The sequence below is a fragment of the Cherax quadricarinatus genome, chromosome 85 (assembly GCF_038502225.1).
Source record: "Cherax quadricarinatus isolate ZL_2023a chromosome 85, ASM3850222v1, whole genome shotgun sequence".
In the NCBI taxonomy this organism is placed as follows: domain Eukaryota; kingdom Metazoa; phylum Arthropoda; class Malacostraca; order Decapoda; family Parastacidae; genus Cherax; species Cherax quadricarinatus.
The window spans coordinates 10,782,045-10,804,370 of NC_091376.1; the positions used below are offsets into that span (position 1 = coordinate 10,782,045).

Consider the following 22,326-nt stretch of genomic DNA (forward strand, 5'->3'; position numbering starts at 1 on the left):
TACCTTTGTAAATTGTGAGTTCATTACCTTTGTAAATTGTGAGTTCATTACCTTTGTAAATTGTGAGTTCATTATCTTTGTAAATTGTGATTTCATTACCTTTGTAAATTGTGAGTTCATTACCTCTGTAACTTGCTCAGCTATCAAAACTTTGGAGTCCAGTCCCTGGACCAATTATGTACCTCTGTAATCTTTTGACTACCGCCCACAGGATGGGTATGGGGTGCATAATAAACATATTAAACTAACAACTATATGCTGAGAGTTACTTAAATCCCTATTTAAGGGATTAAAATATTCTTGATTGGTGAAAAATTTGCGTGCAGCCTTAATTATTATTATCCCTTAAAGTTCAAATATTTAGGTATTGAGGCCTGGTCGCAGACCGGGCCGCGGGGGCGTTGACCCCCGGAACTCTCTCCAGGTAAACAGGTACACATATAAACATGTGTTAATTGCCTAGGATAACTCCAAAAAAGTCAGACAAAAGTGACTTTGTACCCCAGGATAACCAGTAGCTCAATCGCTGGCGCACTCAGTTCACACAGATCCGGGGATCGATCCTGGGTACGGCTAGAAAAACATCGGGACGTGTTTCCATACGATTCCTTCTGTCCATATTCACCCATCAGTGTAATGGGCACCTGGGTGTTAGTCAACTGGTGTGGGTCGGATCTATCTAGGCTAAGGGACTGATCTCCTCAAATAACTTCTTCATGTCTTCCACCGTCTTTAGTATTATTTTCTCTGCTCAACTCATAAAGCCATGGGTTGTCGAAACGTCTCCACTCCAGGTACAGGTACACATAAATACAGTTACACAAATTATCATACCTAGTAACGTGTGTAAATTACCTGTCATAGCCCCAAATAAGTCAGCGACTTATTTCTATTGGGGTCTTTGATTATTTCCATCTATTACACAGCCTTAAAGGATTGGAATAAGATTAACTAAATACTGCGCTGGGGCCAACTGAAATCAACGGATTCCTGATGAATAAAAAGGTCACAATACCGTAGCTGGAACCATTCACCAACAACCCGGACAATGGTCTTGACAACAGTCCAGGATGGACCGAAACGTCGCCATTAGGTTCCTCTCTCAAGTGCGGATTTTTGGTGAACTGACTCCTGTATCCCGTAGCTCGATCGCTAAGCAGTCAGCTGAAACACTGTGGTTCGGGAGTCGATCCCCGGTACAGATGGAAACATTAAGACGTGTTCCTTAGCATAACTGTTGTCCAATATTCACTCAACAATAAAATGGATACCTGGGTGTTAGTCGACTGGTGTGGGTTGCATCCTGGGACAAAATTGACCTAATCTGCCCGAAATGCTCTGCATAACAAAGGGCTTTCTATATAGTAGCAAGTCACTGATGTCAGCTGAGCCTGTACGTATACATGTACTTGTAGAAATAAAGATTATTATTATTATTATTACCAACTGCACCAGAACGATCATTCAAAAACGAACCAAGTTAATCGAATTGGTAGCAAAACCAGACTGCAATGTTAGTCACAGTAGCAGTAAATCCCATGCCAGGTTTCCCATATGGTATGTTATACTTTTCCCCCTCGTTTTCGTGCCGTCAATAACCAGAGGGAGTGGAGGGTGGCGAGAGAGCCTTCTGTTTTACTATCCTCGCCTCAAACAGCTGGCTAATATTCAGTAGTCCTTTATCTAGGTAAAAAGCATTATAATAAAAAATGAAGCGCTAAGCTTACAAGGGTCATACAGCTAGATAAAAAGCAGATCTCAACAGACTACCTAAGTGTGGACTCTCAAGTCCTCTTGTTATCTGTATTTCCCATGTACTTGACTATTTTCTGATGGTCGTGTTTAACCCAGTCAACAGAGCCTTTAATGTAATAATAACAATAGCAATAGCGTTAAACCCCTGTGGGCAGGGGTGTGTGAAGGATAGGCCTATAACAATTGCTTCTTTATGAAGAAAACACAGATGTTTGTGCACGATGGATTTGTATGAGGTGTCACCTCTGAGTGAGGCGTCACAACAGTGTTTAACATATAAAATGTGCTTCTCTTGCTTCTTCCTATTCCTCTGAAGATGTGCGTAAAAGCACATGAAAACGCTCAGGTTTTATTTCCTATTTTCACTGTGGTAATTTTACATACTTGCTTGTTTATATATAAGTTTTAGTTCACTGTGTCAAATGCATTTTGTAGTCTCAGAAATGACCGTGCCTATGAAATTTCTTTGGAAATTTCGATTCTTATTCAATCCATCAGGTTAAGGAGATCCCCTGAAACCTGACTGGTATGTGCTGGGTGTTACTGCCATTCAGGTAATATGTTACTTTCTCTGGGATTTTGGAATTAACGGTGAGTATACTAAAAGGAACATACAGTATAACCCCGGTGTTCTGAGTGTCCAGAATCGATCCCCGGCACGGGTGAAACGTTGTATGTATTTCCTTACACCGACTGTCCCCGTTCACCTAGGAATAAGTAGGTCTCTGGGTGTTAGATACCTTACATCTACTGCCCCTGTTCACATAACAGTAAGTAGGTATCTGGATGTTTGTCGAATGTTGTGGGTGGCATCCTACGGGACAAGATTAAGCTAGGTTCCCAGAAGTGCTCTACATTACCAGGGACTTTCAATATAGTATGTAAATGATGTCAGCCAGGTCTATATCAACTGTATCATGTACTTGTAAAAACAGATTATTATTATTCCCTCTTGTCCATACTTCCCAAAACACTTGCCACTTGTGGCTAAAAGAGGTCAATGTATCTGAAATGCGTAGGGAGACACTGGTCAGAGAAATAGCAAGCATCGAACTTAAGCTAAAGGAATCTTATAGGAGTCAGGAATCGCGGGAAGAACTAAAAGCCATAAATGAAATCGAAAGAAACCCAAAGTATTTCTTCTCCTATGCCAAATCAAAATCGAGAACAACGTCCAGTATTGGGCCCCTACTTAAACAAGATGGGTCCTACACAGATGACAGCAAGGAAATGAGTGAGCTACTCAAGTCCCAATATGACTCAGTTTTTAGCAAGCCGCTAACCAGACTGAGAGTCGAAGATCAAAATGAATTTTTTATGAGAGAGCCACAGAATTTGGTTAACACAAGCCTATCTGATGTTATCCTGACGCCAAATGACTTCGAACAGGCGATAAATGACATGCCCATGCACTCTGCCTCAGGGCCAGACTCATGGAACTCCGTGTTCATCAAGAACTGCAAGAAGCCCCTATCACGAGCTTTTACCATCCTATGGAGAGGGAGCATGGACACGGGGGTCGTCCCACAGTTACTAAAAACAACAGACATAGCCCCACTCCACAAAGGCGGCAGTAAAGCAATAGCAAAGAACTACAGACCGATAGCACTAACATCCCATATCATAAAAATCTTTGAAAGGGTCCTAAGAAGCAAGATCACCACCCATCTAGAAACCCATAAATTACACAACCCAGGGCAACATGGGTTTAGAACAGGTTGCTCCTGTCTGTCTCAACTATTGGATCACTACGACAAGGTCCTAGATGTACTAGAAGACAAAATGCAGATGTAATATATACAGACTTTGCAAAAGCCTTCGACAAGTGTGACCATGGCGTAATAGCGCACAAAATGCGTGCTAAAGGAATAACAGGAAAAGTCGGTCGATGGATCTATAATTTCCTCACTAGCAGAACACAGAGAGTAGTCGTCAACAGAGTCAAGTCCGAGGCAGCTACGGTGAAAAGCTCTGTTCCACAAGGCACAGTACTCGCTCCCATCTTGTTCCTCATCCTCATATCTGACATAGACAAGGATGTCAGCCACAGCACCGTGTCTTCCTTTGCAGATGACACCCGAATCTGCATGACAGTGTCTTCCATTGCAGACACTGCAAGGCTCCAGGCGGACATCAACCAAATCTTTCAGTGGGCTGCAGAAAACAATATGAAGTTCAACGATGAGAAATTTCAATTACTCAGATATGGTAAACATGAGGAAATTAAATCTTCATCAGAGTACAAAACAAATTCTGGCCACAAAATAGAGCGAAACACCAACGTCAAAGACCTGGGAGTGATTATGTCGGAGGATCTCACCTTCAAGGACCATAACATTGTATCAATCGCATCTGCTAGAAAAATGACAGGATGGATAATGAGAACCTTCAAAACTAGGGAGGCCAAGCCCATGATGACACTCTTCAGGTCACTTGTTTTATCTAGGCTGGAATATTGCTGCACACTAACAGCACCTTTCAAGGCAGGTGAAATTGCTGACCTAGAAAATGTACAGAGAACCTTCACGGCGCGCATAACGGAGATAAAACACCTCAATTACTGGGAGCGCTTGAGGTTCCTGAACCTGTATTCCCTGGAACGCAGGCGGGAGAGATACATGATTATGTACACCTGGAAAATCCTAGAGGGACTAGTACCGAACTTGCACACGAAAATCACTCACAACGAAAGCAAAAGACTTGGCAGACGATGCAACATCCCCCCAATGAAAAGCAGGGGTGTCACTAGCACGTTAAGAGACCATACAATAAGTGTCAGGGGTCCGAGACTGTTCAACTGCCTCCCAGCATACATAAGGGGGATTATCAACAGACCCCTGGCAGTCTTCAAGCTGGCACTGGACAAACACCTAAAGTCAGTTCCTGACCAGCCGGGCTGTGGCTCGTACGTTGGTTTGCGTGCAGCCAGCAGTAACAGCCTGGTTGATCAGGCTCTGATCCACCAGGAGCCCTGGTCACAGACCGGGCCGCGGGGGCGTTGACCCCCGGAACTCTCTCCAGGTAGGTAAACCCCCCAATATATATATATATATATATATATATATATATATATATATATATATATATATATATATATATATATATATTATATATATAATTTTTTTTTCAACAAGTCGGCCGTCTCCCACCGAGGCAGGGTGATCCAAAAAGAAAGAAAATCCCCAAAAAGAAAATACTTTCATCATCATTCAACACTTTCACCTCACTCACACATAATCACTGTTTTTGCAGAGGTGCTCAGAATACAACAGTTTAGAAGCATATACGTATAAAGATACACAACATATCCCTCCAAACTGCTAATATATATACATATATATAGGTAAATACCAAGGGCCCCAATGGAAGTAATTCACTTAGTGACTTTTTTGGGGAGGGTTATCCTAAGAAATATACACATATGTTACTATGTATGATAACTGTACGTATAATAATGGTACTACCTCTAGTGTTGATTGGGGAGCCTCACTCTCGGAAAATAGAATAAATGCATTTCATGAAAAAATCTCGAAATTACTTCCAGAAGTTCGAGAATATTTTGTCCCCAACCTGCTCTAGTGAAGTGAATCAGATTACAGTGGAAATAAAATGTTATCGGATACGAAAAACATTGGATTTCATTGCTGTTGATACACAAAATATTTCATTGTTAAAGGAGAATCTTGCAACACCTGCCTGGAATTAGCAGTTAATGTAAGATCAAATGGATTTATGTACTGTGGAAGAGGGATTTTGTAAAACTGCACTCAGTAGACCAGTAAATAAGCTGAGTAGCACAGGACCAATGTCACAATGCTTCTCGTTCTCTGTAATGTGTGTGTGTGTGTGTACTCACCTATATTTGGTTGCAGGGGTCGATTCATAGCTCCTGGCTCTGACTCTTCGTTGGTTGCTACTAGGTCCACTCTCTCCCGGCTCCGAGAGCCTTATCATATATGTGTGTGTGTGTGTGTGTGTGTGTGTGTGTGTGTGTGTGTGAGAGAGAGAGAGAGAGAGAGAGAGAGAGAGAGAGAGAGAGAGAGAGAGAGAGAGAGAGAGAGAGAGAGAGAGAGAGAGAGAGAGAGAGAGAGAGAGAGAGAGAGAGAGAGAGAATTCTCTTTGTGAGGAGGCCCTGAATGTTGCCTTTCAATTCACTTCTACAGAGATATTAAGAAGACTGGGAACTAACTAGTGACAAAAATAAAGATGAGGATGAGTAGGGTGAGTGAATAAAACAAAGGCAGAACAGAGTGAATAATATTTAAGGGTTATTCACTATTTACTTAGCGTTTAGAGAGGAAAAAATAGACGTTTTGCTTATGATTGGTTCGGATTTCTAGCCCGGAGCGTTTCCCACCTAGGATAACCCAATAGTCAGTCCGTCATCGAGGATTATTTTATTTCCATTGTGGGCCTTGTCCCTCAAGGATGAGACACCACTCTAGCCGACAAACACCAACGTACCTAGGGACAGCAGGTGTAAGGAAACATGCCCAACGTTCCCACCAATGCCGTGGACTGATTTGTGGACACTCAAGTGTGTGGTGAGTGTGTTGCCAGCCGAGTCACGGGACACATTGGTTGGTTTGGATCATTATTATTTTGATAATACTTAAGGATGGGTCAAAACGTCGTCTAAATTTTCCCTTCAAAATTCTGAATTAACAGAGAACTGTTTCAGCAAAAGTATTAAGATTTTTAATATTCTGTTAGGAAATTAACAGGGAGATGATGACACCTAATCTCCGGGAATGTAACAGTGATGGCCAGAACCAGCATCACCTGGAGGATGGTAGTGACAGCCATCTGTGGGGCTGTAGCAGTGATGACCGGAGGATAACAATCATCGGCAGCATGGTGAGAACGAGGGTGACAGGCATCTCAGAGTAACAAGGTAAACAACACAGTCAGTTGTAAGGTTAGTACAGTAGGAGTGATGGTGACAGATAAACTCTTCTCCTTCCACGACACTTCTTCAAACGTCATCGACTCTGAAAATGACCCATAAGATGTGACTGTATTATGTGTGACAGTGATTATGTTTGAATGATGGAGAAAGTGTTTATTTTTTGGGGTCCCCCTGCCTCGGTGGGAGACGGCCAGCGTGTTGAAAAAACAATATATTTAACACGCTGGCTGTCTCCCACCAAGGCAGGATGACCCGACAAAGAAGCAGTTTCACCATCATTTACACTATATGAAATGTGAGATGTTTATATATATATATATATATATATATATATATATATATATATATATATATATATATATATATATATATAGTATATACAAATATTTAAATAGAGCACAGGCGTGGAAATAGAGCCTTAGGCCTATCTTTTCCTGAACAGAACATTCGTTAGTAGCTAGATGAGGTAACTAGGTTCAAACAGTAGAAATAGATGACACATGCTTTCTCAAAGTGATAGAGTGATAGTATGATAGTGTGAGGAAGGGGAAAGAACAAGGAAACGAGCACACTGACATCATAATGCTATTTCCTATATTCTATAATACATCCTTTAGCATCTAGTTACTATACAGAGTGGTCAAGAAAGCTTGTTCTATGGTGTTATATTTACAGTATATAAATACTACCTCCTGTTCATACCTGGTAAATATTTCATATGGTTTCATTGTAATTTAAAAAAATCTATTAAAATTACTTTTCTTTTTTTAATTTTTAGTAAAATCTGTTGGCAGCTATGTACTACCGTCCTGCCAAGTGAGTGTAAAACGAAAACCTGTAATTGTTTTACATGATGGTAGGATTGCTGGTGTCTTTTGTCTGTCTCATAAATATGCAAGATTACAGGTACGTCTTGCTACTTCTACTTACACTTAGGTTACACTACACATACATGTACACATTTATTTATACACACTCATCTGAGTTTTCTTTGATTTTATCTTAGTTCTTGTTCTTATTACTTTTCCTTTTATATCCATGGGGAAGTGGAATAAGAATCTTTCCTCCGTAAGCCATGCGTGTTGTAAAAGTCAACTAAAATGCCGGGAACAATGGGCTAGTAACCCCTTTTCCTGTAATAGTTACTAAAAAGAATAATAATAAGAAAATTGTCAAAGTGGGATGTCTGAATGTGCGTGGATGTTGTGCGGATGATAAGAAAGAGATGATTGTGGATGTTATGAATGAGAAGAAGCTGGATGTCCTGGCTTTAAGTGAAACAAAGCTGAAGGGGGTAGGAGAGTTTCAGTGGAGAGGAATAAATGGGATTAGTTCAGGAGTTTCTAATAGAGTTAGAGCTAAAGAAGGAGTAGCAATAATGTTGAAGGATAAGCTATGGCAGGAAAAGAGGGACTATAAATGTATTAATTCAAGGATTATGTGGAGTAAAATAAAGGTTGGATGTGAAAAGTGGGTTATAGTAAGTGTTTAAGCACCTGGGGAAGAGAGAAGTATATAGGAGAGAGAGAGATTTTGGGAAATGTTGAGTGAATGTGTGGGGAGTTTTGAACCAAGTGTGAGAGTACTTGTATTTGGGGATTTCAATGCTAAAGTGGGTAAAAATGCTGTGGAGGGAGTAATAGGTAAATTTGGGGTGCCAGGGGTAAATGAAAATGGGGAGCCTTTAATTGAGCTATGTGTAGAAAGAGGTTTGGTAATAAGTAATACATATTTTAGGAAAAAGAAGATAATAAATATACAAGGTATGATGTAGCACGTAATGAAAGTAGTTTATTTGATTATGTATTGGTGGATAAAAAGTTGGGTAGGCTCCAGGATGTACATGTTTATAGAGGGGCAACTGATATATCGGATCATTATTTAGTTGTAGCTACAGTTAGAGTAAGAGGTAGATGGGATAAGAGGAAAATGGCAACAATAATTAAGAGGGAGGTGAAAGTGTATAAACTAAGGGAGGAGTGTGTGTAAAGGTAGAAAGTTGAAAGTGAACAAAGAAAAGAGTAACGTGATGAGGGTATCAAATGATTTAGATAAAGAAAAATTGGATATCAAATTGGGGAGGAGTGTGGAAGAAGTGAATGTTTTCAGATACTTGGGAGTTGACGTGTCAGCAGATGGATTTATGAAGGATGAGGTTAATCATAGAATTGATGAAGGAAAAAAGGTGAGTGGTGCATTGAGGTATATGTGGAGTCAAAAAACGTTATCTATGAAAGCATAGTAATACCAACTCTTATATGGGTGTGAAGCCTGGGTTGTAAATGTTGCAGCGAGGAGGCGGTTGGAGGCAGTGGAGATGTCCTGTCTAAGGGCAATGTGTGGTGTGAATATTATGCAGAAAATTCGAATTGTAGAAATTAGGAGGTGTGGAGCTAATAAAAGTATTAGTCAAGGGCTGAAGAGGGGTTGTTGAGGTGGTTTGGTCATTTAGAGAGAATGGATCAAAGTAGAATGACATGGAGAGCGTATAAATCTGTAGGGGAAGGAAGGCGGGGTAGGGGTCGTCCTCGAAAAGGTTGGAGGGAGGGGGTAAAGGAGGTTTTGTGGGCGAAGTGTTTGGACTTCCAGCAAGCGTGCGTGAGCGTGTTAGATAGGAGTGAATGTAGACGAATGGTATTTGGGACCTGACAAGCTGTTGGAGTGTGAGCAGGGTAATATTTAGTGAAGGGATTCAGGGAAACCGGTTATTTTTATATATATGCAACAGTTAGGTATCTTTATTTCGAAACGTTTCGCCTACACAGTAGGCTTCTTCAGTCGAGTACAGAAAAGTTGATAGAAGCAGAAGAGACTTGAAGACGATGTAATCAGTCCATCACCCTTAAAGTTTTGAGGTGGTCAGTCCCTCAGTCTGCGTGACTTACAGTTCAAGTCTCCCGTTCCACTGAAGGATTTAGTGGTCAACCAAGGAGTACTGTGCCGTGTTGCACAGCTGGTGGACCCCGGCAGAACCGTATACCAACTGGTGATACCAGAGTCCATGATACCAGCTACTCTTAGGTTGATCCACAATGTCCCAGGTGTAGCGCACCCCGGGAAGGACCGCAGTATCAAACAGGCACGAATGAAATATTTCTGGCCTAAGATGGCATCGGACATTGCCAAGCATGTACACCAGTGTGTTGTCTGCCTACAGCACAAGGGTACCATTACAGGTCCTAACCCCATTCTAAAGTATCCCATTACAAAGGAGCCCTGGGAGAGAACTTCTGTCGACCTGTTGACGAACTTCTCGACCTCGGAGAAGGGAAATAAGCACCTGCTTGTAATGGTAGATAACTTGACACGGTACAGTGAATTAGTACCCATCCCTGATAAAACCGCGGAAACGGTCGCTAGTGCTTTCCGTGAGCATGTTGTTCTTCGTCATACTTGCCCACGTGTCCTTCTGTCAGACAATGGGTCTGAGTTTATAAATGGCATAATGCAGGATCTTTGCTCCAGATTCAACATTCATCAAGCGCCAGTAGCTCCACGCCACCCTGCGAGTAATGGTCTTGCTGAACGTACAAATCGCAAAGTCCTGGAGGTGCTCAGAGTAACCGTTAACCCAAGTTGTACTACATGGGATGAGGCTATCCCAGATGTTCAGTGTACATTAAACTCCTCCCTCAACAGCTCGATCGGTGAGACACCTCATTTTGCTTTGTATGGCTATGACAAGCGCTTACCATATGAAATTCTGTTTACTCCACCTAGACCTACTTACGATACTGATAACCCCAGTGTAGTAAAGATGAGGACAACGCAGCTTGTCTTCCAGCGGGTACGAGAGAACCTTATGAAAGCTACTGATAGGTCCACGTCTGAGCGCAATGCCCGCGCCAAGGAAAGCAAAGTGGAACCAGGTTGCAAAGTTATGTTGCTCAACCCAGTGCAGACCCCAGGTATGCACAAACTTGTCCCAAAGTTTGTGGGTCCTTACCGTGTCCTACGACAGCTCCGTGGCAATAAGTTCGAGGTGAGGGAGATTGCTACGGGAACTATCAAGGAAGCCCACCTTGATCACATGAAGTATGTGGACCATATGCAGGCCGAAGTAGAGCTGGAGGCGCGTGCGTTGCAACGCCACGATCAGACTAATGTTAGGGACAAACCGTCTATCCCTTCTCCCACTACTACTGGTACGGAAGACGGCCCAGTAAGGCTCCATACTTATGGCCTGCGACCCAGGACAACAGTACATTTCTGTGACATTGACGTACCTACTGACTTGTCCGACTCCTACGCTAGTTATGCTAATTGTTTGCTTGCAGAAATGGGTATAAATGCACACACATTGTATAGCTAGTCGATAATAGAGTCAGGGTGGACAACATCATGTAATTATGTAAATACTTTTAGAAGGGTACCCAGAGTGTAATGAATTCCATGGATATAGTATTATTGTACGTATGTGCATCAGTGTTTTATAACTAAAGTAAAAAAAAGCCTGTATTACGGTCAGGGCAGTGCTGCCCTCTGAGTTACATGTCACACCTTAGGAAATGCTACTGTCAGTCATTGTTTGCAGATGTGAGCGTGCAATAACGTTAGTAGACGAGTGGTCAACTGATGTTCAGCCCTGCGGACAACCTGTATATAGAAGATTTTAGTTCCAGTGCTGACGTCTCCGGGCTCTCTACTCGATGAAACAGCGCGGGCAAACCAGTTTTCTCTTCCCCTGGATGGGAGAGTTTTTTTTTTGCCTGTTGCATTTTTTTTGTCCATTTTTTATTTACTAGTGAGCGAAAGCCAGTCCCTCTCTGGGGTAGCTAGTGTAATTCCTTTATACCTATGGGCCCACCAGTATTGTCGCGTCGGGACGACGCGAGGTGCGTGGCCGAGCAAATGTAGACAGCCTGTACTGTCAGAGCACACAGCCTAGCCGTCTGCTCTGACTAGTTCATATTTCGCGGCATTCAGTGCTGCCCTCTGTAGGCCTACCTAGGTCGGTGGGACGCACAGTCCACCCTCTCTCACTCCTGCCTCGACCGACTTGACGTACACAAGTACTCCCCCTCCACGGACTGGCTTGCGGTCACTTCCTCACACTGCCCGTTGTGTACTCACTCCTATCCGATTAAAGCCAATCTAGTCCACGGCCGTATCATTGCTACCTACGCTACCTTCATCGGCACTAAACCGCTGTTCAACAGTAAGAACAGCAATAACAAGTCCCTCAGTCTGGAGAAGAGTATTGTTCCATAGTCTGGAATAATATGGAGTTGAAGTGATAGGATGGAGCCTTATATAGCGCCAGGAGGTGAGACGTAGGTCACTAGTAGAGTAAGAATGTAGACATTAAGAGGTCAGGTCACTCTCAAATCCAGCCATTCTCACTAGTAGAGGTTGTTGAAGTGGTTCCAAGTCTGTACCAAGATACCCTTGTGTTGCAGTGTCTGACAGAGTGAACAATAAAATGGTATAAAATACCGACAGGTTGTTTAGGTAAGACATATATGCAACAGTTAGGTATCTTTATTTCGAAACGTTTCGCCTACACAGTAGGCTTCTTCAGTCGAGTACAGAAAAGTTGATAGAAGCAGAAGATACTTGAAGACGATGTAATCAGTCCATCACCTCCTGGCGCTATATAAGGCTCCATCCTATCACTTCAACTCCATATTATTCCAGACAATGGAACAATACTCTTCTCCAGACTGAGGGACTGACCACCTCAAAACGTTAAGGGTGATGGACTGATTACATCGTCTTCAAGTATCTTCTGCTTCTATCAACTTTGCTGTACTCGACTGAAGAAGCCTACTGTGTAGGCGAAACGTTTCGAAATAAAGATACCTAACTGTTGCATATATGTCTTACCTAAACAACCTGTCGGTATTTTATACCATTTTAGTGTTTATTTTTATATAGCCGGACTTGAGTCCTGGAAATGGGAAGTACAATGCCTGCACTCTAAAGGAGGGGTTCGGGATATTGGCAGTTTGGAGGGATATGTTGTGTATCTTTATACGTTTGTAGATGAATGGTTCAGAGAACCGACATGTTGATAAATTAGACACATGTGCAACTCTTGGGCATCTTTATTGAGATGCCCAAGAGTTGCACATGTGTCTAATTTATCATCTTTATACGTATATGCTTCTAAACTATTGTGTTCTGGGCACCTCTGCAAAATCAGTGATTATGTGTGAGTGAGGTGAAAGTGTTGAATGATGATGAAATTATTGCCATTTTGGGGATTTTCTTTCTTTTTGGGTCACCCTGCTTCGGTGGGAGACGGCCAACTTGTTAAAAAAAAATTACCTTTCAACCTACACAAATTGACAGGTGTCCACTGTGCTGGGTGACCAGGCACAGCTGCCTACGCTGGGCACCCAGACTTCAGTCATAAAAACCATGTTCGCGAGTGAAGAAGCGAGTGTACGGACTCTGCCTAATTAAGCCGATCTATTAACTACCTAGTTGGGGAGCTACTTACCCCACTCTAGGCTAGAGCCGTGAAGTTTTCTAACATTCGATAACAGGACTCACGAAATCTCACAAAATCGTGGTTTATTCCATAACACGCCACAACATCACCCCTTCACGGCTGACCAGGTTACAAATCGATGGCTTCCCATGTGGGCAGAGCCAGATACAGATCTGTGACTCATACAATGTATCACAGGGATTCTTACTGGAGCAACACAGACCCCCACACTGCACAACGGTAAGTGCCTATTAACAATATTATCAAATGCTCATTTTTTTTGTACGTTTTGGGACTGGCCAATGTGAACGGTCTTCTACCAGCCTTCAGATCATCAGAGATACAACTACACCTGCAACTGGCTTACAACACTGAAAAAAAAATACCACGGGCGGGAATGGAACCCGCGATCAGAGTCATAAAACTCCAGAACGACGCGTTAGCCACTGAGCCAGCTGGCTACAATAAGATTCATCCAACTATGAGCATATGATGATATACCTATTTGAATGAATCTTATTGTAGCCAGCTTGCCCAGTGGCTAACTTGTGGGTCTGGAGTTTTATGACTGATCGCGGGTTCTATTCCAGCCCGTGGTATGGTTTATTTGCAATCGTGTCATTACGATTTCGTGAGTCAGTTACAACACTGTCCTGGTGTAGAACTATAGTTAAGAATTCAATTAACTAGAAATGGGATGGCAGATTTCTTGGGCTGAATTCCATATTGGCTTGACTGGATCAGCTAATCATACACCCACACATACACCCTCTATTCTACACAAAATGTGAAGAAGTCACTGGCTGGCGAAGCGTTTCCTCAATAAAGATTCCCGGATGTTGCACAAGTGTCTCATTCATCAACGTGTCAGTTTAGTAACCAATTTTCATCACGATTTAACAGCAAATGCCTAATTTTACTCGCAAGGATTTTCCTGCTACCTACCGTTGTAACTAAGGTGCGATGGACGACCTTCGTCAGTGTGGTTCACTGCACTTCCTCTGTCAATATTAAAGACTGTCTGGTTGCTTAGGAACCCAGCGTGTTCTTTCTTCATGGGCTCAGCATCTGCATCGTGCCCCACCTGCAGAGATATGTTTCTGATGCTTAAACTGTCAACATTTCACAAATAACCTGCACATAGGAAAGAGGAGCTTATGAAGACGTTTCGGCCCAACTTGGACCATTTACAAGTAACTAGGATGCGAGTGGAGACATTAGGGAGTGTTTCCTTAGGGGTCTGTCCCTGCTGTCCCTATTCACCTAGCAATAAGTAGGTACCTGGGTGTTACCCGACTGGTGTGGGTCGCATCCTAGGGACAAAATTAACCTAATTTGCCCGAAATGCTCTGCATAACAAGGGAATTTCTATATAGTATGTCACAGATATCAGCTGGGTCTGTATACGTTGTACATGTACTAGTTGAAATATAAAGATTATTATTATTAATTATTATTTTTATTATTATAAATTCTCTCTCCTATGTGCAAGTTATATGTGTATTGTTACAGTCACGGTATTATGGAAATAAGTCACTCTGTCTGACTTTTTTGGGTTATCCCAGGTTCTCTACACATATGCTGCTATGTATGATAATTCTATGTAACTGTATTTGTGTATACCTGAATAAATTTACTTACTTACTTAATGTCAATATTTCCTTGTCCCTAAGATGGTTATCCTGTAATCTAATTGTTATGAAGATGAATAGTTCAGAGAACCGACAAATTGATAAATTAGACACATGTGCAACACTTGGGTATCCAGCCCATGGACCCATTACCCAAGTGTTGTATATGTGTCTAATTTATCAGTCTAGTGGTTATAAACAAAACCATAACTTTTAAAAGGTTGGAGGGGTAAGCCAGTGGAAGGCCTCGGTCAGATGATCAAAAGCTCCAGCTGTGGGTCATATGACTCAGACCCGCGTCAGGAAACACTTGTCTAGTTTCCTGACAAACCTTATCTAACCTAAAACCTAAGATGGTAAGCGTTGCAAGTCTTGTACATAACATGACTGAAGTTCCTTCCTTTTTTAAGTGTCAAGAATCTTGTTTACTGATTTGTAATCAAGAGAAAATCTCATTTTAGTGCTTTCTTAAAGAATAAGAAATAATTTTCTTGAGATATGCTGTCATTTTTTAAATAAATCCAAGCCATATTTAAGACAAAAATATGAAAGTCGAGATATATATTTCACTTCACAATGAATTCTGTAACTTAAAGTTTAAAGTAGAATGAGACGTAAACAAGAATATTCCACTCCTTGACACACTTGTCACTAGAGAAAACAAACAGCACAAGCGCGCGCACACACAAGGGGTCACAATTGGAAGTTGAAGACTCCGATGAGTCAAAGAGATGTTAAGATGTATTTATTTATTTTAGGAAGTATTTATTCAGTCAGAGTTGTCATGAAGTGGAATAGCCTAGAAAGTGACGTAGTGAAGGGAGGAACCATACATAGTTTTAAGACAAAGTTTGATAAAGCTCATTGAGCAGGGAGAGGAGCTATGATCGACCCCTGCAACCACAAATAGGTGACTACATATACACACACACACACACACACACACGTTTCATAATGATTAATGAAGATCAGAAAATCACATCGACATTGTTAACAATGGACTTCACTACAATACTCTCAAGTTTTACACAGGTTTACCTCAGTCAACATATCATGGGTGGTGGCTCCCACTTGCTTTGTATCTGGTAGTCCAAAAGTGCCAGGATCTGTAACTGCTCGAGTGGTGGCGGCGGCGGCAGTGGTGGTAGAAGGCAGACCTTCAGTGGGGTCTGGTGGATCTGTCGTGGTGGTTGACGGAATTGTAGTTTCTGAGAGGGTGTTGATAGAGGGATGAATCGTAGCAGGGGTAGTGGTGGTGGTAGTGGTGGTGGTAGTGGTGGTGGTAATGGTGGTGGGAACAGTTGCTGTGGTAGGTTCCTGGAGGGTAGTGCTCTCCGCCGTGCTTTCAAAACCCAGGTTCTTCTTAAGCAACAATCTGTTGAACTCCATCAACTGGTCCAGTTTCTTGTAGTAGGGACAACTCTGGTAAATGAATGTTTATAGTTTAGTAATACGTAGAATATATCTGGAGGGTGTTCCGGGGGTCAACGCCCCCGCGGCCCAATCCATGACCAGGCCTCAGTGGATCCGCATTAAGAAGGAACCTAATAAATGTAGCTGATGACTCCTCTTTGGATGAAAAAAAACACGTTGCAGGAAATGAATTTATAGCTACAATTAAAACTAACAATGATCAAAGTGCCAAATCAACCAGGCTGTGATGGATGTGGGGCTGCGGGCCACCAACAGCAACAGCCTGGTTGACCAGCGAAATACCTGACGAGCCTGGACCATGGCCAAGCTCCGGGAGTAGAAAATCTCTCGGAACTCTTCAAAGGTATATCAATGGTATACACACCTCTCCCTGCTTGATGAGGGTCATCTTGGTTGGATCGACATCCATGGCTCTGAAACGTGAGTGGCACTCATTCTCCCGATTCCCCGGTAGTCTTGGAGTTCGACTCAACACCCAGGCGAACTCAGCGCGGAAGCCGAAGTATTCGAGGCAGGAGTACACGCAGGAGACGCTGTGATAGTCTGTGTGGACGACCTGTGGAGAAACGTAAGAAAGAAAGAGAGACTGAGGGAGAGAGAAAGATAGGGCGAAAGGTAAAAAGAAAAAAGAATTTCCTTAATTCTGGCTTTTGAAATTAGTCAAACGTTGTATCTCGTTCACACCTACACATAAATTTTCACCCCTTACGTTCTTACATTCACCCTTCATGAGGGATACCATGGTGAAAGGCTCCTAATCCAAGGAACTGACGCTACCATTCTCTTCCATGGATCAAACCTAATTAATTCCCATTTCCCAGGCTCTGTATGACCCCGACAAATTCAGCCCTTCCTCACAAACAAAATATCCTGTGGCTCAGTCGGTAATTCCCTCATCTCACATACTGAAAGTCCGTGTTTCGACCCCCGACACGAGTGGAAACGCTGGGCATGTTTCCTTACACCTGCTGTCCCTATTCACATAACAGTAAATAGGTACCTGGGTGTTAGTTACCTTACATCTTCTGCCTCTTTTTACCTAGCAGTAGGTAGGTGCCAGTGTGTTAGTTGAGTGTTATGGGTAACATCCCAGAGGGTGTTAGTGTACCTTGGAAAGGATTTTGCTTTGAAATCAGCTGAGTTAGGATAGCAGCACTTACAATGTTAATTCAGGTGTGTAAAAAAATATTGGTATAAACCTTGGTAATAAATACCAGGTTAGAAGTGATCAAGGTCCCAGGACCGAAACGTTTTCTAATAAATATGTTATAGTGTTTGCTTACGTGTCTTTCTAAACCAAAAAAATATTAATCACCCACATTCATACTTTTAATCGCCTTCACTAGCTGAATTAATCGCGCGCGCATGTATGTGTGTGTGTGTGTGTACTTACCTAGTTGTACTCGCCTAGTTATGGTTGCAGGGGTAGTCATAGCTCCTGGCCCCTCTTCTTAAAACTATGTATGAATCTTGCCTCCACTACATCACTCTCCAGATTGTTCTATTTCCCGACTGCCCTGCGTTGCGGATGCCACAGAACAGCTGGCACAAAGTCTTAGCAAATGATTCCACGAAACCACTGCAGCTCGAGCAGCATCTTGAAGAACCTCACTCAAGGTTACTTCAAAATGATCATGCATTTTTTTAAGCAAAAATCCGATGATTAAGAGAGAGACTGACTCTGGATGGCAGTGGATCCATTCAACAGACTTCAAAGGCAGGTACAAAGTGTCAGTCATGTTTAATTGCTCATCAAAATATTTTGTCATTCAGTTAGATGAAATAACTGACATGTAAAATCTTCATCAGCTTCTCGTTTTTGTCCGGTATGATGATGGTGACTAATTAATGGTTTAATTAAGACGGTCTGAAACATCGTCACAATTTTCAGTCTTCTATGTGCGGGTTATTTGTGTATTGTTCAGTCACGGTATTGTGTCTTTTTTTTTCTTAATTGCTGTGCATATAGCCAAGGATAAGAAGGCCAATATAACTGGAGAATCAGCGATCAAGTCATGTATCGCTGATAGTGCCAAACTTAACCTCAGCGATGACGTAGTTAAACTGAACTAAGTCACTGTTTAATAACACTATTAAGTCATAGAAGTCATAAAGTCATCAAAGAACACTGCTAATCAATTAGATGAGACAACTGACATAGCAAATTTTTCTCAACGCGTTTCTGTCAGATTTTTTGATGGTCGAGGCATCAAATAGGACTTCCTGTTTTGTTGTCCAGTGACCACGACAATAAAGGGAAGTGATGTGTTGGAAGTGATGTCAGCTATCTTTGATAAAGAATAACTGCTGTGAAAGGATGTAATCAGGGTGCGTATTACTGGTGCCCCAGCAATGTTGGGGTCTCGATCTGGATTCCCAGCACTTGTCAAAGGTAAGAACGCTACAGTGGTTGTGTTACACTGCAAGAGTCACAAGGAAATTCTTGCTTGCAAGGGACTGCTACCAGCAGCCTTGCTGGTCTACTTGAAGAGCATCGTGAGAACGGTCAGCTTCACTCAACACACGCCTTTCCGTGAACTGTGACAACATGGATGCTGAACATTAAGCACTATTGTTTTACACGCAACTCCACTGGATGCCACTGTCAACATGTTCACTTTATTCTATGAACTGTGTGAAGAAGTGAAACCTTTCCAAGACGGTCACAATAAAGACGAGCGACTCACCAAGAAGATCAAGGCAGAACTTCACGTTCGCTACAAATACTTGGTAGACATACATCTTCGAGGCTCTAAATGAGCTCACCGGACACTGCAAGGACGTCAGTGCAGCATCAAGCACCATGCAGAGAATATCAATACATTCATTACAAAACTGCACCTCTGGGGAAAACTGATTCAAGACGGAAATGCGACCTAAGACCATCGACTTTCTGAAGTCATCAGAGAAGATGCCATATTTCTTATATAAGATTAGAAACATCGAACACAGAATCTGTTTAGCTACAGTTTCTCGAGGGTCGTAACAAATTAATTTTGGGTGTGATTTATAGGCCCCCAAACCTTGATAGGGAGTGCAGTAAGCTGTTATGGGACGAAATTCATAAGGCATCTAGATATGAAAATGTTGTGTTAATGGGAGATTTTAACTTTAGACAAATTGATTGGAACAATATGACAGGAAATCTTGAGTGTAGTGACTTTCTTGATACGGTTGAGGATTGGTTTTTAGAACAGGTTGTGACAGAACTAACTAGAGGAAACAATCTGCTTGACCTGGTTCTTGCCAACAAAGAGTCACTAATTAATAATCTTGAGGTTAATGATGAGCTTGGGGAAAGTGATCACAAATCACTTAGTTTCAATATATCATGGAATTACCCAGATAACTGCAATCAAATCTCTGTCCCAGATTTTCGCTTGGCCGATTTCATGGGACTGAAAAATTACCTAGGTGGGCTAAATTGGGATGTCCTGACTATGGGTCAGGTAGGTGATCTTGGTTGCCAATATGACATTTTTCGGAGCATAGTTCTAGCTATCCAGACAACTTTTGTTCCGAGTAGGGAAATTAGATCTAACAAAAATTATCCAAAATGGATGAACAATAGACTAAAACATCTCACTGGTCAAAAGAGAGGCATATATAGGCGTATCAAAAGAGGGGATGGGCAGTTAAGAAATCAATATATTCAATTAAAGAGAGAAATAAAGAAAGGAATAAGAAAAGCAAAAAGGGATTATGAGGCTAAGGTCGCAAGGGATTCGAAGACTAACCTAAAAGGGTTCTTTCAGGTGTACAGAAGTAAGATTAAGGACAAGATAGGCCCGCTTAAGAGTAACTCTGGTCAGATCACTGACAGTGATAAGGATATGTGTGAAATTCTCAGTAACTTCTCAGTTTTTACCCAGGAAAATACCAGCAAAATTCCTGAAATAATAAATTATGTAGAACAGGACGATAATAAACTATGCACGATTGCGGTAACTAGTGACATGGTCCTCAGACAAATAGAGAAACTAAAACCTAACAAATCCCCAGGTCCTGATGAACTGTTTGCAAGGATGTTAAAGGAATATAAAGAGGAACTTAGCATACCTTTGGCTAATCTTTTTAACATATCACTGCAAACTGGCCTAGTGCCTGATAAGTGGAAAATAGCAAATGCAATACCTATTTACAAGGCAGGTGACAGGTTCTTGGCTTCGAACTATAGACCAATAAGCCTTACCTCCATAATGGGAAAATTTATGGAATCAATAATTGCCGAAGCAATTCGCAGCCATCTTGATAGGGATAGACTGATTAAGGAATCTCAACACGGTTTTACAAAGGAGCGTTCCTGTCTTATGAATTTACTAACTTTTTTCACTAAGGTGTTTGAGAAGGTAGATCATGGTAATGAATATGATATTGTGTATATGGACTTCAGTAAGGCTTTCGATAGAGTTCCACATCAGAGGCTATTCAGGAAATTTAAGGCACACGGAATAGGAGAAATTTTTTCCTGGGTAGAGGCATGGCTGACAAATAGGCAGCAGAGAGTTTGCATAAATGGGGAGAAATCAGAATGGGGGCATGTCACAAGTGGTATTCCGCAGGGGTCAGTGTTGGGCCCTTTGTTGTTCACAATTTACATAAACGACATAGATGAGGGAATAAATAGCGACATAAGCAAATTTGCTGATGACACCAAAACAGGCCGTCCAATTCACTCTAATGAGGACACTAGAGCACTCCAGGATGATTTTAATACACTGATGCAATGGTCGGAGAAGTGGCAGATGCAGTTGAATATAGACAAATGCAAAGTTCTAAATGTTGGACAGGAAAATAACCATGCCACATATAAACTAAATAATGTAGATCTTAATACTACTGATTGCGAAAAGGATTTAAGAGTTCTGGTTAGTAGTAATATAAAACCAAGACAACAGTGCATTAGTGTTCGCAATAAAGCTAACAGAATCTTTGGCTTTATATCTAGAAGTATAAATAATAGAAGTCCTCAGATTGTTCTTCAACTCTATATATCCTTGGTTAGGCCTCATTTAGATTATGCTGCTCAGTTCTGCTCACCATATTACAGAATGGATATAAATGCTCTGGAAAACGTACAGAGGAGGATGACAAAGTTGATCCCATGTATCAGAAATCTTTCCTATGAGGATAGACTGAGGGCCCTGAATCTGCACTCTCTCGAAAGGCGTAGAATTAGGGGGATATGATCGAGGTATATAAATGGAAAAGAGGAATAAATAAAGAGGATGTAAATAGCGTGCTGAAAATTTCCAGCCAAGACAGGACTCACAGCAATGGTTTCAAGTTGGAAAAATTCAGATTCAGGAAGGATATAGGAAAGCACTGGTTTGGTAGAGTTGTGGATGAGTGGAACAAACTCCCGAGTACAGTTATTCAGGCTAAAACGTTGTGCAGTTTTAAAAGTAGGTTAGATATACATGAGTGGGTGTGAGTTGGACCTGACTAGCTTGTGCTACTAGGTTTGATGCCATGCTCTCTCCTTAAGTGGAAGTGACCTGACTAGGTGGGCCATTGGGCTAATCCGGGGGGGGGGAATGGACCTGCTTCGCATGGGTCAGTAGACCTGTTGCAGTATTCCTTCTTTCTTATGCTCTTATGTTCTTATGAACCAGGTGCTCAAGACAGAGGTCACAGAGCACATTAACTCCCGCACTAATGAGTTCCAGAGTGTGAGGGAAAAGTTCAACAGATAGGAGTAACGAGCGAGTATATGGTATCGATAGTTTGATTGCCGGCTGCTTGTTAAGGTAGGGTCAGTCTAGCTCCCGCTATCCCCTCCCCCCCTTTCTCCCCACCCCGAAAGGTGACGTGTGGGGCTCCGGCCAAACAGTAATCACTCGACTCACAGCTCCCAGCACAACTGTAAGTAAAAGACTCTGCTCCTATTCTAGTGGATATTGGTTGAAAGCTTCACTTTTGACCAATATTGAACTTGGTCCTTTCCGTTTTAAGCTCCACATGAGACTTTTAGATAATCATCACCTTTTTTAATTATCTTGCACTTATCATGGAGAGTGTTTCCTTAAGCAGTGGGTAACCTGTCTCTTTCCAGCCCATGAGACGTCATTTGTTTATCTACCTACCTGATCACTTTCAGTAAACCGCAGGCAACTACCCCTCATCTCCGCAGTGGTAAAGAACCTGCGTTCCTGTCATCT

General features: G+C 42.0%; 1 protein-coding gene across 2 annotated transcripts in view; it reads right to left on the reverse strand.

The window, feature by feature from the left end:
- Positions 1 to 22,326, reverse strand: part of LOC128703256 (uncharacterized) — a 51,713-nt gene that overhangs the window by 16,234 nt on the left and 13,153 nt on the right. The window contains exons 4-7 of one of the 2 annotated variants that reach the window (XR_011394404.1): positions 16,530 to 16,721; positions 15,770 to 16,153; positions 14,046 to 14,184; positions 6,538 to 6,746 (exon numbers count right to left, since the gene is read on the reverse strand). Coding sequence is in view for 1 of the 2 variants with exons in the window: in XM_070103359.1 (XP_069959460.1) it covers positions 6,637 to 6,746; positions 14,046 to 14,184; positions 15,770 to 16,153; positions 16,530 to 16,721 (825 nt within the window). In the remaining variant the exon portion in view is untranslated. Of the gene's footprint in view, positions 1 to 5,987; positions 6,747 to 14,045; positions 14,185 to 15,769; positions 16,154 to 16,529; positions 16,722 to 22,326 lie in introns of those variants that run through there. The other variant, XM_070103359.1, reaches the window with a different exon arrangement.